The sequence below is a fragment of the Pteropus medius genome, unplaced genomic scaffold (genome assembly GCF_902729225.1).
Source record: "Pteropus medius unplaced genomic scaffold, Ma_sr-lr_union100, whole genome shotgun sequence".
Taxonomy (NCBI): Eukaryota; Metazoa; Chordata; class Mammalia; order Chiroptera; family Pteropodidae; genus Pteropus; species Pteropus medius.
Window position 1 is genome coordinate 13,400,541 of NW_024349797.1, and position 14,913 is coordinate 13,415,453.

The 14,913-nt window shown below is 44.6% G+C and overlaps 1 protein-coding gene across 2 annotated transcripts in view; it reads right to left on the reverse strand.

Moving 5' to 3' along the window:
• Window positions 1-4,164: 4,164 nt before the first annotated feature.
• LOC120619595 (forkhead box protein N3-like) overlaps window positions 4,165-14,913 on the reverse strand; it is a 78,639-nt gene continuing 67,890 nt past the window's right edge. For both annotated transcript variants that reach the window (XM_039883989.1, XM_039883990.1), the window contains one exon: window positions 4,165-10,885. In XM_039883989.1, the coding sequence (XP_039739923.1) occupies window positions 10,336-10,885 (550 nt within the window). In that variant the 3' untranslated portion in view covers window positions 4,165-10,335. The remainder of the gene's footprint in view (window positions 10,886-14,913) is intronic.

Consider the following 14,913-nt stretch of genomic DNA (forward strand, 5'->3'; position numbering starts at 1 on the left):
GTAATGCAGGGCTCAGCAGACTTTGTCTGTGAAAAGCTGGATAGTAAATACTGTAGACTTTGTAAGTCTTAGGGTCTCTGTCTCACTCAACTCTGCTGCTATTATGCAAAAGCAACCCTAGACAATATATAAATAGGTATGGCTGTATCCCAAAAACCTTATTTACGAAAACGGGTGGAGGCTGGAGTTGACCCGTGGGCCAGAGTTCGCTGACTCCTGAGTGGCTGGAAGGTATGTAAGTGATGTGAACAAAATAAGGAATCTAGAAAGAAGTGGTTTGGGGGGTTAGGCTAGGCCATGGAGAGAGGAAGCAGGAGGACGGGCAGGGGTCGAGATCGAGGCTTCTTTACAGGTCGAGAATGCCAAGCATTGTGCAGGAGTGAAGGAAACACCCAATTATTTTCTCACAGGGCCGGTAACCAAGACAAGGATTCGTTCGGTAGGAAATCATTATTCACCCATGGAAGAGATGGCTATGTCTACGATGGCAAACAGGCTCTTATCTAACTCTTCACCAGCTGACAGAGGTGACAAGAGGAGATGCAAGGGAGAGGTGGGGAAAGGCCATGCTGATTTCTGCAACCAGTATTTTTATGTCTAGAAGAGACCAGCCAATGCCGAGAAGTTTGGGGAACACGATATCAACTGGTATTTATACCAATTACCCACTGACTGCCATAGCTGGATTTTTGGAGGTGATCATACTTGAAGGCAGGAACCAGATTTTTCATCTGTGGCCCCAGCATTTATCAGAATTGGTATGTAGCAGCTGCTGAAAAACAAGTCTGGGTTGACCGTGAGTACAAAGAAGAGAATCTACTTTAAAACTTTCTTAATCTATTTCTTCTTTAATTTCTTCTCTATCCTTTCATGTTTTTGGATAGCCTTTCAGACTATTGAAGCTCTGGATGCTTAAATACATAGGCCATGCCAGGTAAGGTGTCAAGTATTTCAAAATAAATAGGTGCCAGACATCATCAAACTCAACTTCTGAGATTTTTTTAAAAAGGAATCCCATTATTTTAAACGCATTTGATTATATTTAGACATGGCAGTCCTCTAAATAGGCATGCACACAGAGTGAAGAAACATTACTGTTACGCTGAGACTTCTTGATTGTAAACAGTGTCAGCAAACTGTTTAGATCCATAGTCTCAATGCTACCGCTGGGCAAAATCCTTGAATGGATTATTATGAGAATGGTTCGTAAGCTCTTGGCAAGGAAACCAGCTTGGGCTCACTAAGATATAGTCAATGAATGAATGAAGGAAGGAATGGTTGAATGAACTGTGGTTGCTTTTTGTATGAACGATTTGTTTCTTAAGACCTCATATAATTTAATACATGTATAAAGCAAGACTAATTCCCCTATAGGAATAAAGTAGGATTTACATTATTTTAAGTTTTGTACATTAAGTAACACTTTATTTTTTTCCATTGCTTTATTTCAAATTTGCATAATTCATATTAGCTTAGAGTATGACTTTATTTCCTGTTTTACAAACACTGTGGACTTATACCTGGAGATCAAGTACGTATTCGACAACCTTCTGATTGGATGAAGGCTACTAGGCTACATCGTCATAAAGCCAGGTGTAAGTGTAACTAGTTGAATGACTGCCCTCAAAGGGGGTTGAGTGAAATAAAAGCTGCTTAAAAGGGGGTCTCCAGAACCATGCTGCCCGGCTCCAGCTTTGTCCTGATCAATATACAAAAGACATTTTCAAATCTGTGATCAAATAATACCTAGAAGAAGAGCAAGTGTCCAGATGAGAAAATCAGAACACTCACACCCCCAGCCCCACATCTAAATTCAGCTGGCCTTGAACAATGGGCCAAATCTAAGGAGGTGACATTTAATGGAAATAAATATAAAGTCCTACACTTTGATCCCAAGGCGAATAACTGGAGAAGTATGCCAATGGCGAGGACTTAGTTGTTTAACAGCAAGTTCATTGTGAATCAGTGGTGTGTTGAGACTTCTAAAAAGTGAATTTAGTCTTTGATGATGAAAGTCAAAATTAAAGATCTAGAATGGTGGAAGTAAGTTTCTCATCATCAGATGGCACCTGAAGTTGTTTTCAGATCTCAGTTCTGATCACAAACTAGAACATGTTCAGAAGAGAGAAAGAATAGACAGAACTTGAAATATGTATGACGGAAAAGACTGAGGGAGGAAATTGTTCACATAAATGGTCACGCGCAAAATGGTTTAGGTTTGCATTTTTGTGTCTTTTCAGGCTAGTCCAAGGACCTTCAGGTAAAAGTTATAAGAACTGGGATTTTGTCTCAGTATTAGGACAATTAGAGTGTCTGAAGACGAAAGGACCATCTGAGGTCAGGTGATGTGTGTGGTCACCATTTAACGGCTCATCAGGAACATGGCGGAAGGGCACATGAACACACACCATATGGAAGTAAAACTGCTTGGACACAAATAGAAACAGCTAGAAACACACCTGAGTGCTGTCATTTCCAGTCAGTCACCTGGCAGTACTCTGAACTTATTGCCAGATTGCCATGGCTTAACCCTCAGGAAGCTCTGCTCCAGAAAGACTGGCCCCACCTGCTCTGGGGCGCTATTTAAGCACCTGAGCATATGCCTGCCGGGGCAACCCAGGGCTCCTCTTCTATTAGCTTTCAAGCCCCTTCAAGACTGGCTCCACTCGTCAGTGTCACCCAGCAGTCACTGGGATAGAGTTGGTGCTAAATGAGCGCTTGTTGAATTAAAAAACTAAACAGCCTCACGAGGGTAGTCATTCATGAAAATCACGTGCGATACCTAATATGGGGAATTTGACTTTGGTGGCAGTTTTTTTTCTATTACCACGCAGGGTTATTTCACTTCTACCTCTTTTACTTGTCTCCTTTCCCACTTAATCCATATTGTAGCCCAGCAGTCCTCCACTAGGGGCGTCTTCACTGCAGGTGACAAGTTACTACCAGAATTTTGTTCCCTTCTATGGATCGGTCAATGTCCCCTGTAGGTCAGATCAGAATTTTGGAGGGGTTAACGTTTTGACAAAATTCCCTCAGATATTCCGATACTGTTGTCTCCTCTCTAGCTACCTTGAGAATTATTTACAGAAAATGTTTGATCTGGGCTGTTTAATGGCAGCCACACTTTATATTTGGCCTTACGTATTACTCAACTTGGTCAACTACCTGATTCATCAGATTCGACCCCAATGACTTTCTGCTCTTCCTCCCGATCAATTCTTCTCAAATAGTGAAGATTTACCTGGGAGGACACACCACAGCTTTGAAGGTGATTCCAACAGTGTGAGTGGAGTTGGCAGCAACGCTGCAGAGACACAGGATCCTGAGGTGACCACTCCGAAAGGCTTTGTTGGGAGGAATTTGCTCCAGTAAGCTCACTAGAACAGGTGGGACCCCTGCCTCTACAATAACACCCTGCACACAGGAGGTATAGCCAAGGCAACCTAGAAGACAAAAGTGACTGAGTGGCCCAGCAGGATGGTGGCTGAGGCCAGCTCTACTGGGATTACTGTAGATCTATAGTATGCTAAAACATAACATCATCACAAAGGAACCAGAAAAGCTGAGAGAACATCATCTTTCCATTCTTCTAGCTTGGTGACTGGTACCCTGTGACCTATTACTTGTCTCGACAACTCCTCCCTCCCACCTGGCTCTTTGCTGGCTCTTGGTGTATGTGTCAGGCGGGAAGGGGAACTGGATGGTGATGGATTAAATCCTGGAGGATGAAAATCTCAGGGTTAGGGAGGTAGTCACGAGAAACCCTCAGAACCTGGGACAGGCTGGTGGGCTCCAGTCCTAAGGTACAACTTTAGTTTATCATTCGATAGCTTCCAAACGAAAGGCATGATCTGTCTTAACCACAAGCTCCAAGGCACGGGGTGGGAGGCCTGCTGTCCAATTCTTTAGACCGGAGCTGGAATTCCCGAGATCCACAGGGGAGCCTGTGGATGCACGCTTGTGTATTTGCAGAGAGGTGTGTGATTCCCCACCGAAAGGAAAGCGTGCATGAGGACGAGTACAGGGAGTGCAGTGAGCCCCCCGAGCCAGACTGTGAAGAACAGCACACTCTAGCACAGGTGAGAAACGAAAACGATTTTACCGCTCAGCGTTCGCACGTGGAGACGCAGAGCACACAATAGAGCGTGGCTTTTTTTTCTTCAATTGATGCAACTCAGTAATTTTTATTGCAACTGGAAGACAATACATCACAGAAACTTTATGGTAGGTCTGGGGGAAAGTGTTATTTACAATAAATGATGAAATAGTTTGTCTTTGGCAATATGATTACATATGAAGAATGCGAAATGCAAGTATGGATACCTCCAAAGAACACCGTCAGGTCCCTAGAGTTTGGCTGATCACGCCTGCCTCCACACGCTCCACCAGGCAACACAGACGCAGCTGAACTTCACGTCCTTTCTCCATTATGGTTCTCCCTTTCTATTCATGATATTGGCAGTTTCATACAGAAAATACAGAAAAAAGAATTGGCTTTTGAAAAAATTATCACTCTAGTAAATTAATTTGGCCATATAGGTCTATTGGCCAGCAGAGGTCAGATGACCCTAAGCATTGACAGTAAGCCTCTTGGTCTTCTGATTACTTTATCACTGTTATTTATTATTATTTTTTTCTGTAAAACAAAAACAAAACTCAGAAATGTTACAGAATCAGAGTATAAAAAAATGTACATGTGTATAATGCTTCCCAGACACACATGGATACCTTTTTCCTCCACATTTTCACCATGGCAGTATAAGCAGTGAGTATGACACAGCATGAAACTGGTTATTGAATTAGCTATGAGCTTCGATGGCCGCAACATACATACTCGGGAAAAGCTTAATGTTTAAATAACTAAAACTGTGCTAAGTTTTATCTAAAAAAAAAAAGGGAGGGGGAGGGTGGAAGGTGGGGAACTCAGGCCATAGTAATGAAAAAGTGAACTATGATTTCTAGGTTTGATAGGTTCACCATATCGAAGTCTTTGAGAATCCAATATGGAATATTAATTATTTGCAAAAGGTAGGGAAGGCTGTTCTCAACTTTTGCAAATGAAATACAGTGGAAAACACTGTTGTATATATTCCAAATAAATAGTCTTGATTTCAACGCTAACAAAACAAAAAGGAAGGGTACTTGTGAGCATATCACAGTAAGTCAGAAGTGATCGTTCACCTAGGTCTGATTTCAAAAGTATGACAGACAGCAGGATACAGCACCATAGACACATCGGTTTCAGCCGTTAAAAGATGGATTTGTTTTAAAAATCGTATTTTCCTTCCTTAATTTTTGGTCAGTGACGCTACTAGCACTTGTTTGCGGAACTGTGGAAGAATGGCAAGGTCACACGCATTATTCATGATGAAGCAACCGAGCTGACAAGTCTGTGCTTAATTCAAGAATGACCAATAGGAGAGAGAGAAAACAAGGAGTTAACCACCATCACAGGTGCTCTCTCAAGAGGGGTTAACAGATGAATTCACAAAGGTAGGCGTCTATACAGAACACTGAATGCCATGTGCAAATCCTTGTGAAACTCCAGAAACAGGAACACCACACAATGTATATACTTTGATTTACACATTCCGTTACAAAGGAAAAAAAGACACTATTACAACTTTGTAACTGTGTTAACTGCAATATAAACCAAAGTCCCCAGTTTGGCAGGTAACTAAAAGAGGGTTATCCACTTAGGTTATATAGCAAAAGTGTTGATGTATATTATATATAGTAGTATAAATAATAAAAAAGTATTATTTAAATTAGATCACAGTGCTGCATTATGTGCATAACAGTGTTTGATATAGTATTGGAGGGCCGGGACCTACGACACTAAGGATTTAACTGTCAACACTGGTAAGTCACAATTAAGAGGGGACACAGAGTTCAAATGTGTTCTTTTGGTGGCAAAAAATCCTGAAGATGAAAGAAAAATACTTCTCTATAGAAACACAAAAATAAATTGCAACATCTGGGCAGCTGTGATCCACCAGAAAGGAAGCACTCCCAACCCGAATCAAGTTTAAAGGGAAAGAGAAGTCACACTGAATCGAATCCAGTCCCATCTGGAAAACCCTCTCGTGTAGGTCACTTGTACATAACTGATTCCTTCTCCAAGAGCCCTTCGATGAGAGGCTAAGGGCCCACGCTTGCGTGCGTGTGGCATCTAGCGCTTGGCGCTGGGCAGTCCTGGTGTGTCCCAGGACTGAGCTGGGCACAGAAGCCATCCGGGCAGTTTTCACTCTACAGAGCCCAACGCTTGAAGTTGATCCTCAGGCAGAAAACACCACTGGGCACAATGGCCTCTTCCAGAACGCCCCAAGGTAGTACCTGCCATGCCCAGCTAGGGCCAGACAAGCTGAATGCCTCTACAAGGACAGTCAGTTCTTGGGGAAGGCCTCCGACACACTCCTTAAACACTCAGCCCCAAGACTGAACCTGCCACGGCTGTCTTGGCCTCGGTTGTCTCCGACCACCATCTAAACGTGGGTTTGGTTTATTTTCATCTCAGATGGACAGCTTTACCAAAGAACTCTTGAAAGTACACTGATCAGAGAAGGGGAGGGGGAAGTAGGAGCTTGTGGTGTATTATAAGGCTGGGAAAAATCTACGATGCAAACAAACCCTTTCCACGTAGTACTAGATAAAGGTAAAAGACAATTGGAATAGCATAAAAATAACTATGTGTATACCATTTAAGAAAAAAGAGCTACAGTCTCTTTCTCTTAAATGTGTCCAAGGGCCAACAGCAAGTAATTGTAGATGTCACGGTGCTGAAGTGTTCACGGCTGTTTTCCAAAGCATCTTTAAATATTGCTATAGTTCCCCGTTTCCCCCTCCCCCCTGCCCCATGTGAGTATGTGAGATACTGGAATGACACATGAAACGCCACTTCTCCCAGCAGGAGAAATGAAAGCAAAACCACCACACCCCTTGAATGGTGTTCGGGCGATCTGTCAGACTAATGAATACATATGCTAGTTTGGAAGCTAAAAGAACACCTGACGTTCGGGAAGGAATTCCAAGACTGAAGTGAATTACACTTGAGCGAAATAGTCTTTCACAAATAGGCTTGTGCTTAAATTTAAATTCTCTACTGCTCTTGGAGGACGGGGTGGGAGGGGGTGCCTCCTGCCCCTCGGCTTGGTGAGGACGTGGACCTCATTCTGCAATGAATTCACTACAAATGGCCACATACACATTGATACTTTTTTTTTCCTCAACAATCAAAATACAAAGTTAAACACAATTGAGCCATTGTTTTGGTTATGCATAATGTGTATGCCTCCAAAAACAGAAGAAAAATAGAAAAAAGTACCCTCACTAAAGTTTCCCCCCGTAAGTGTCCCAGCAGCCCCTACGAAGGGGCTGAGGGAAACGCAGGAAAATAACACTTAGAAAGCTGCCCGATGAGGTATTTATGCAAAAAGAGTGGTTCTGGAGTTAAGAACACACTTTTATAAGATAGTTATCTATTTCTCAAAGAGATCAGAAAAGTAAATCACACACATTGCATTTTATTATTTTCTAAAAGAGGTCTTTGCTCCTTTAGAAAAATGAAATGAGGGGAGACAGCCCACCGTGGGGGTTTTAATTGGAAGAAGTCCCCTGCCAGAAACGGTCCTGAATGTCTACTCTGCCTTTCAGGAGGAAGTCTGAATATTATCTTGAGGGGAGAGGCGGGGTGGGGGTGGGTGTCTCTGGCTTGGTCAGGTGACAACACAAATCAAAGTGTCGCTCAGGTTCCACAGTGGTGGATGGCTTTTGGGGTGTCAGATGTTTGGTGAGATGCAGAGAACAGAGTACTTTAAAAATTCATCCTTATTCTCATCTACACCTTGAACAAAAACAGTGGAAGAGTTTAGGTTCAGGTAATGAAGTCAACCTGTTGTACAGGTGCAGATATTTTTCAGGTTAGCTCATCAGCAACCCAGAGGAAGATAAGCACAGGGCATGCACCAGTTAATTTCCACTGTCCGGGCTGATTGAGGTTCTGACAGTGCCTGGTGCTGGTAGACGGGCTGGCTCCACATTGGAGCACACTGTCCCGTTTTTAAAAAACAAGATCACCGCAGCTCCCTCCCCTTCCCTCACACCATTATATCCTGAGCAACCGTAGTGGGTGTTTTTGTGTTTTAAAATTTCCCTCCATTTGAGTGGGAGATCATATTCTTTTAGATTTCTCTTTTGACCTCCCCAAATAATTTCCTTCAGGCAAAGGTAACTAACAGGAGTTTCTGGTCTGTGTGACATCATCTTGTCTAAATTCAGCTCTCACAATCTAGGTGGGCTTAATTCCAGGTTGGTTCGTATGCTGAGGTGGTAGAGATGGCTGGCCCCTCCTTCCCACCGAGAGATGGCATCACAGGAAAGCGGTGGGGCTGGTCCTTCCACCACCTGTGTCACTTCCTCCTTCACGTGTACCTTAACTCACACCCTCATCCAATAAGGCCCATTAGTGTGTTTCCCCTTCTCCTGACGAATTTGCATAATTATTCACTGCCTTTTTCCTGGAACTAAATCTCGGTAATGGTTTTCTCAAGTCAGCGTCCCATAATTCTCTTGATTCTATCATACACACTCACTACTAAGTTTGCCCTCAAATTATTGCGTCATGATAAACATGTACAGACAGAGAGAAAGGACACACTTTTCAACAGAGAATCAGAGGGGGCGGGGCTGAAGTGCAGGCAAAGGCAGTACAGAGCGCCACCATCCAGGCCCTACCAGAACATGAAGGTATTTTTATATTGCAGAGTAAGTTCCCCAACAGTCAGAATTTGTCCCTGAAGAAGGTTAAACCTTAAACACCTGCTTCAAAAAACCAAAACAAAATAATTGGGAAAACAAAACAAAACAAATTAAAGGAAAAAAAAAAAAGAAAGAAAAAAGAAAACCAAAAGAACCTCTAAGCCTAAAGGCTTAAAAATTAGAGGCATAGCCTTTTCTCTATTTTCTCTATTTATATGAAAATAATTCATGCTTCATGCTAAATACATTATTTACCTTACAAGAACTTTGTTACTTTTTGAATAAAAAAAAGTTTGTGTTTTTGTGATTTTTTTTTTTTCTTTTTTTCCGAAGGAATCCATGCATTGTGGATCAGAAATTTCTGCTGGCTACACTGGCTGAATGTGGAAATCACTGAATTTTGCAAAGATGAATCCTGACTGACATTATTTGCAAACTCCATTATGAGGACCGTATAGGAGTTTTCTTGTTTTTGCCATGTTTTACTTATTTTTGTCCATCAATGTGCCTTTCATCTTTTGAAACTACACCACAATACTAATGGCAGGTTCTGTAGCTTTTTGTTAGTTTGTTTTCACTTAGATCAAATAGTTTTGACAGACAGAAAAAGATATGTACCATTACTTCCTTCCTTAACAGCTATCGTAATTTCTTGGACTTGAATTTCACTCGGGCAGTGAAGAAGACGTAGCTTGCCTGTTTTCTGCACGTTTCCTCTCTCTCTCTCTCTCTCTCTCTCTCATGTGCAGGGCCAGCCTTCAGGCTCAGGGCCTGTGGAACGTTCTCTCAATTTAATACAGAACAGAATCCAGTGATTAGGGACATCACTAAAAACTGACCCCGTTTCTTCTCATTAGTCCTCGACACCCGGTGTGCATGCGCAGTCCCGTGTTCGCCTCGTAAGATGTTAGGCTTAACGATTAAGCAGCACAGAGGACCAATGACCGACCGCTCCTCCCGCCCCCGCCCCCACCACCCGGCGTGGCAAGGCCAGGGGTTTTCCTGGCACAATTTGCTGCCTGGCACCGTAAGCCTGGGGCTGCTCCTGGGGGAACGGATGGCTCTTCCTTTTCCCCAACTGCCTTATGCATATTCACTCAGCGAACCCAACTGAGGGGACACCCTGGCCTTTTAAACCTAAGGGTTGGGCCTGATCGATGGTCACTTTGCACACGTGCCTTCTAGGTGATGAATATGGGTATCCCCGTGGCGTTATCCGCGACATCCCTGTGGATTCAGCCACGTGTCATGACAGGCTGGAGGAAGCAATGGTCATTTTGGCTTTTTCGGTTTTGTCTTCAGATAATGAAAAGCTTTCGTAAAACAGCTGAGTGTCAATATGAGTTCTATGGCTTCAATCTCCTTTAAAAATAAAATTCTTTAAAGGGTCTGAAACAAAGGAGAGGGACAAATAAAAAAAAAAAAACAAAAGGAAAGAAAAGAAAGAAAACCAAACCAAAGGAAAAAAAAGAAATAAAAAAGAAAAATAAATTGCTGATATTGCCACAAATCATTAGAAATCTCCTGACATGCTGAAACCAAATGGCCGTAAGTTCAAAACAAATCAGTGACTTGTTTTCAATTTTTTGTGGTTTCCTTTTGCTCTTTCTGCCCCTTTGCCGTCCGATTGGTGATGTTATTCAAACAGGACCGAATGCCCGCCAAGTGCAGGAGTGACCCCGCCGCCTCCTTCATCTCCTCGTCATCGCTCTCGGGGGGCTTTTCCGTGCGTCTCTTTTTGAGGGGCAGCGTGTCGCTGGGGACCTTCCTTGCCTTGGTGAAGTGCTGGCGCTTCTTGTGCTGGGCCGCGTAGCCGCTGTCCCCCAGAGCGTCCTTGGCCTCCTTCGGGCTGTGCTTCCTGTCGTCGTCCTCCGTTTCGCTGTGGCTCTCGTGGCTCTGGAAGCTGCCCTCGCTGCCCTCGCTGCCCTCGCGGCTCCCCTTGGTGGCAAACTCGTAGTGGTCGTCGGCCGAGGAGGAGGAGACCGAGTCGCTGGCAGGCGAGGTGCTCCTGGCATTGGAGGACTTGGCACTGCTGTAGTTGTGATCTTCCTTGGGGTCTCCGCTGACCACCGGGGAGCCACATGATGGCTCGCTCTCAGTCCGCATCCGGCAGCCCGTGAGGCCATTCCTGAGTGGGGAGGGATGGGAGACAAAGAGAGGATATGGCTTAAACCCCCTCTGATGAGACGCCCAGCAGCCCTCCTTTGCTTATACACCAGACCCGCTGACATGCGATCTAGCAATTTGCCAACCGCGGGGGCAGCAGGTGGCTCTGCTTTGAAGACTAGGTCCTCAATCCTGACACCTCCATCTTCCCTGCTTATCTCCCATCACTGGCATTTTCACTCAGTTTGTGCAGCTGAGATGTCAAAACAACACTTCTGAAGTGACAGCAGTGGAAACACAGTCTCTTACGTTAAAACCGTAAAAATCAAGCTGTGCTGGGTTTCGCATACCCGCCAACGCCGGGAGCAGCCACCGCCAGGCAATGCTGGCTGGGTCCTTCGGAGGAAAAAGCCTGCTCCCTTCTAAAGCTGCTACATTAGGAGCCTTCTGTCAGAAGACTGAATCTGGTGTCGAGAAAAAAGACATACCTGCCACGCGGTGACAGCTATTCACTCGCGCATTCCCCTCCTCATTCATTCGTTCTACAAATATTCGCTGAACGCCTAATAGAAAGGCATGGCCTTAGGGAGGGTCCTGGGGGAGGGATCTGAGGCGGAATCAGATACGGACACTGTCACAAAGATGCTTACAGGCAGAGAAGCAAGTCCTGGTTAGATCAGAGCAGTGAGCTGCTGCTTACTAAACTTAACCACCTGCCAGGCGCCATGGAAAGTCTGCGGAGATGACGGTTTAACTCTAGAGTGTTAGCATCCTTATTTTATAGATGACAGAAGAAGGGTCTAGGAAAAAGTTCAGTGATTGACTTGAAGCCACACAGCTAACAGAAGTAGCAGAGCTGGGACTGGAACCACAGTCTGACCCTCAAGATTGAGCTCTTAGCTACATCATCAAACCAGTTCTCACTCCTTTCCGATTTCCCTACAACCTATACAATCTCATGAGGGACGGACAGCATTCATCACACCTCTGAATATTTTGTCTCTTTATGACTGAGCAATGAACTGACCCCTTTGTATTTCCTTATTAGCAAAGTGGGAAAAGTAATTCTGCCCACGTTACGGGGTTGTCGGGTCAGGATGTGAGTTGAATGCCTGCAGGTGTCTGGACCAGGGCCCGGCCTAAGAGTGAGGACTGGGCTGCTGATTCCTGGTCAGACCACACACCCCTTGGAGTGGGCACTGATCTGCCTGGATGGCCGCTCCGATGAGGGGGGTGCCTGGCACACAGAGGGCGTGCAGAAGGAGCTGCGATCGGGGAGACGCATGCCAGCAGGAAGGAAGGGTAACTTACAGCTGGATCGGGCAAAGGAGAGTGGAAGGAAAAGGTCTGAGGAAGCCATGGCCTCTGCTGTGAGGGCTGAAGGTTTGGGGTAGGGAAGAGGGGAGATATTCTCTGGTATCATCCTGGCCGTTTCTGGAAGCTCATCCACCTGATGACACATTTCTGGGTGATCTGGGGAACACGAGTACTCCTGCGTTCCCTCCACAGGGAGCAGTTCCCACCCGAGATGAAGCCCGTGAGGACTCGTTCAAGGTCTGTGCCCCCCATTACAGTCACTGATGTATCCCCAGTAGCCACCACTGTGCCAAGTGCAGAGCGAACACAATAGATATACTGACCAAGTGTAGGAGCGCATGGAATTACATGGCAGAGAGCAGGAAGTCTGGGAAGATAAACTGCGGATCTCTACCAACATACTTTACCAGATACTCACCAAGGCTATGGCCCCAGTGGAAGGGTCACAAGCCCACCAATAAGATATAGTCGTGAGCCCTTCCGCTTCCCCTCCGGCTGTCCCCATGAAGCTCAAGGTTCAGCCCAGACAGCAAGCGAAAGGGGGAGGAGAGTCCCCGATGTCTATGGAGTGGCGGGGAGTGAGGCCAAGGGTCTCCCTCCTTCTGGTCATCCTGGGCCTACAGTGCTCTGCTAAGTTCAAGCTGGTGGGGACATGCACCAGCACAGTGATGTGCACCAGCAAAATGCATGAGGGTCAGTATCAAGATTCAACCTGTGCTAGACGCCTCGAGACCAACAATTACAATGTGTGCATTTACACAAAGAAGTCCTTGCAAGCTCCCAGAGGACCCCAGCTCCGTGCCACCTCCCGGCAGTCCTTATAGAAAGAGCCAGGCTTGTCAGACAGGCTTTTGTTCACATCCTAGCAGTGTTTGTTAGTGACCTTTAGCAGGCTCCTCTCCACCTCGCAAGGCAGCGAACAGTTCCAAGCGCACAGGACGGTTCGCGGTGGTGTGTAAGAATTCTGGCTTGGTCTATCTGCTGCTGTCCAGACTGCTCACTGCTGCCACATACTTACTCTGAGTGGCTTGTTTCCTTTCTATTCTGGTCCAGGAAACTTATGGGAATGCAGCATTAAGCAAGAGTAAAGAGACCCTAAGAAAGAAATTCTTCATAGGCTTGCCTGTAAACACAGCCCCTGAACTTTGGCCAATGGCTTCTGTGATATCTACTTTCTACAGACTTCCTGTTTCTTGGCTCTGTTCTGGGTATGTAAAAGTGGCTGGGAAAAGATGCCTGTGAGGCGTTACCCAATAGAAAACCTGGTTAATGTAATTAATTGTACAGGTAGCTGCACAATTAATTAATTAAAGCAAATGAAAATCAAAGTCTTGTATAACGGTTCTCTTGATCATTGTTGTTTTAGGTAACTATAGTAAAATCCCAAAATTACTTCAGTAGTTGCGTCTACTGAACTAGCCTAAAGCAGTTTCAGAGTGAACCCAGCTCCACTTGGATGAGTAAACTGGGCTATGCTGGACTTTTAGAAAAATCAATTCCGTTCTGAATCCTTATTTTTTCATAACACGGGGCTTGTGACTCACTTTAGTACCACAGTTCAGCAGAATACGATACTTTCCTGGATATATATGGGGAGGGAGAGAATCAGGAGAGCATAAGAGTAAGAAATAAGGCAAGTGTTGCAGAAAGTTAATTTTTAGTGAATCTAGGTGAAAGGCACGTGGTGTTTATTGTGCTGTTCTTTCCTCTTTCCACAGGTTTAAAATTTTTTAAATAAAAAGTCTGGGGTGGGCCGTGGGAGAAACACACTAGGATGAAAGCAATGACTCAGGATCTTGGCTCCACCCTATTACAAAAGGCAAAGTTCCAGGCCTCAGAACTTCTCTTACTTAGAGGTGATAAGCAAGCATTAGTGAGGTAAAGATGCCCTAGAACCAAACGGAGATGTTCTTCTTGGACAGATCACAGGCATTAAAGACCAGAAAGGAAAATCACCCCCACAGACCACGAATCAATGCTGCGCAATGCAGGGTCTCTGACACCGCCTGGACGCACCGCACACTGCACACCAATGGCCATTCCACGACCTACACCTTGGGATGCTGGTCCAGCCCAAATGTTTATGATAAACAGAAGCTCAGGGAGCCTTGGGACTTGTCCAAGGTGGCCCAGTTAGTTCTCAGAAACCATCCAAGCAGGAATTGGAAATGCTACTCTGTGTTTCCTGGGGAAGGAAGTTTACTGTGATGAAGACAGGAAACCTATACGCCCATTGACAGTATTTCCGGATGAAAACAGGTACATAGATGTAACTTTAGGGAGTTTAAATTAGAATATAAACATATCTCTTTCTCATTTGATAAAAATTACCTTTCCCTGTTATGGGCTCATAATCTGTAAATTACACACAAACTCAGCAGGAAGTGACAAGCTCCTTCAATGACTAATAACGATGCAATGTCGTTCATATGGGTGCACACTGCAGGGCTGTCAATACAGGGGGCCAAATGCTTAAAAGCGGAAACCAGTAATCCTGAACATGTTAGAAGGTAAATTTCTAACCACCTCCTCAAATATCCTTCTTTAAAACGAACACATGATATATCTGAAATGCCTGCAATTTTTCAGTTTAAGCTGAATTTATATGTAACGATACTCAGTTATCAGGTTAGCATAAATTAAAGCCACCTGACTTTACTAGGCCTCAACAAAACCATGTTTTATTAATCTCAAATGAAACCTGGTATTCATTCTCTCGTCAAATACATGGGA